We start from the raw sequence: 1,705 nt of genomic DNA, 5'->3' as shown, positions 1-1,705 counted from the left end.
GCTCCATTGGTGGATGCCAGGGTATCCTCCAGCACCCACGGGAGCTCAGCAGGACGGCTGCAATGGGGCACGCTTGGGGTGCTGCAGTTTGGGACTCAACCAGGGGATGCTGCTGCTCTTCCTTGACCCTCAGCCCCACGGGACCCCTGCCCCCGCACCCCACGGCGAGGAGCCAGGGGCAGTCACGAGACCAGGAGCCCTTTTTTTTTCAGCGTTAGTGGATAATCACAGAGCCGGAGTGAAAAGCATCTCCAACGCAGCTGGAGAGAGCGGGCACGGGAATTGCTGATACCCAGATATTTCCTGCAGCTTCAGACAGTTAACAAACAAACCGCACGGGCCCTTCTGGCTCAGGAAAAACAACTCGGGGACCACGCGCGGGCAACAGGCCCCAAAAAGCCTCGTCCTCCCCCTTTGGGGCCGGTTCCTGTTGGCACGCTGAGCCACTGCAGCTCCCACCGCGGCGCCCGACGGAGCCGGCGCGTTTACAAATTCTGTAAGACATTCAAGTGATTTATGTAAATCGCTTTTTAAAGCGGCACATGGGTTCCTAAATAACTTATAAGCGTTTGAAACTGCTCGCGTGTATCCATTATTTCCGAGCGGCGATTCACCTCCAGCATCCCAGTGGCGTTGTCCCTACCTGTATCATCTGCAAGTTCCCCGCCGGGCTCACTCTCCACGTCGGCCCCTTTCTGCTGTCAAACACCAGCATCGTTTGACCCCAGAGGTTGCATCATTTTCCAGACGAGCGAAGCAAACCCGGTGGGACATGGGCTGCCTGCTGCAAAATAATTGGAGGTGATGGAGCAGAGGAGCAGTCACGGCCGGGACCGCAGCCGTTTGCTGGCACTGGCTCGGCTCTCCCGGGAAGCGTGGCAAGTTGGGAGCACCCCGACTCCGTCAGCTCACCGGTACCTCGGAAGCTTTCCCGTATCATGGTATTTTGCTCAAAGCAAATCATCCAGAAAGCAGCCGTGAGCTGTTTAGCCCTCAGGCGTGGAGCAGAGGTGCCAGCGGGCGTTGCTCCGTGGCTGCTTCCTTTCCCCAGCCTCATCCAAGCTTTTCCGGGCACGGGGTGCGGGCAGGAGAATTGGGGATCCCTCGGTTCACTCTGTGCTGACACCAAGACGGAGATGGCCACTCTCATCCAGAGCCAGACACATATCACACTCGTTCTGCAGTGGGACAGTGACATTGAACCCGCCACAATCTTGGCCGAACCGTCGCAGAAGAGGGTCAGGAACAAGCGGACAAGGACACCGGCATCGGGCACGGCACAGCGGGTGGCCAACGCGGGCCTTCATGGGCGCCCCTGCCACCGAGCAGGTAAATCATTTAACACCTCGAACTTCCCAGCACGGAGCAACCGCGCTGCCACCCAACTGGGAAACGAGAGAGGAGGATGTGCAGGATCAGGGTCAGGATCAGGTGGGGGTCACTGCATCCCTGGCCATGCCCAGGGGCAATGCCCACCCTCAGTTCACCCTGCACAGCAGCACTGGGCACTACTGGAGGCATGCACCCCCAAAGTGCTTTGCGCACCCAGACACACCGTGCACACCCAGGACACTGCACACCCAGACACGCCGTGTACACCCGGGGCACTTTTCACACCCGGCCACACTGTGCACCCCCAAAGAATTGCACACCCGGACACGCTGTGCACACCCAGAGCGCTTTGCACACCCGGAGGTGTCGCACC

General features: G+C 59.5%; 1 protein-coding gene across 1 annotated transcript in view; it reads left to right on the top strand.

The window, feature by feature from the left end:
- The first annotated feature begins 1,136 nt into the window (after positions 1–1,136).
- Positions 1,137–1,705, top strand: part of LOC104543741 (acid-sensing ion channel 1-like) — a 10,329-nt gene continuing 9,760 nt past the window's right edge. Inside the window, 1 exon segment of the mRNA XM_010188415.1 lies at positions 1,137–1,329. Within this exon segment, the coding sequence (XP_010186717.1) occupies positions 1,137–1,329 (193 nt within the window).

Source organism: Mesitornis unicolor, unplaced genomic scaffold, assembly GCF_000695765.1.
Source record: "Mesitornis unicolor isolate BGI_N332 unplaced genomic scaffold, ASM69576v1 scaffold29467, whole genome shotgun sequence".
Classification (NCBI taxonomy): Eukaryota; Metazoa; Chordata; class Aves; order Mesitornithiformes; family Mesitornithidae; genus Mesitornis; species Mesitornis unicolor.
Note: the sequence above shows the minus strand (reverse complement) of the source record. Positions and strands in the feature narration are given on the sequence as shown.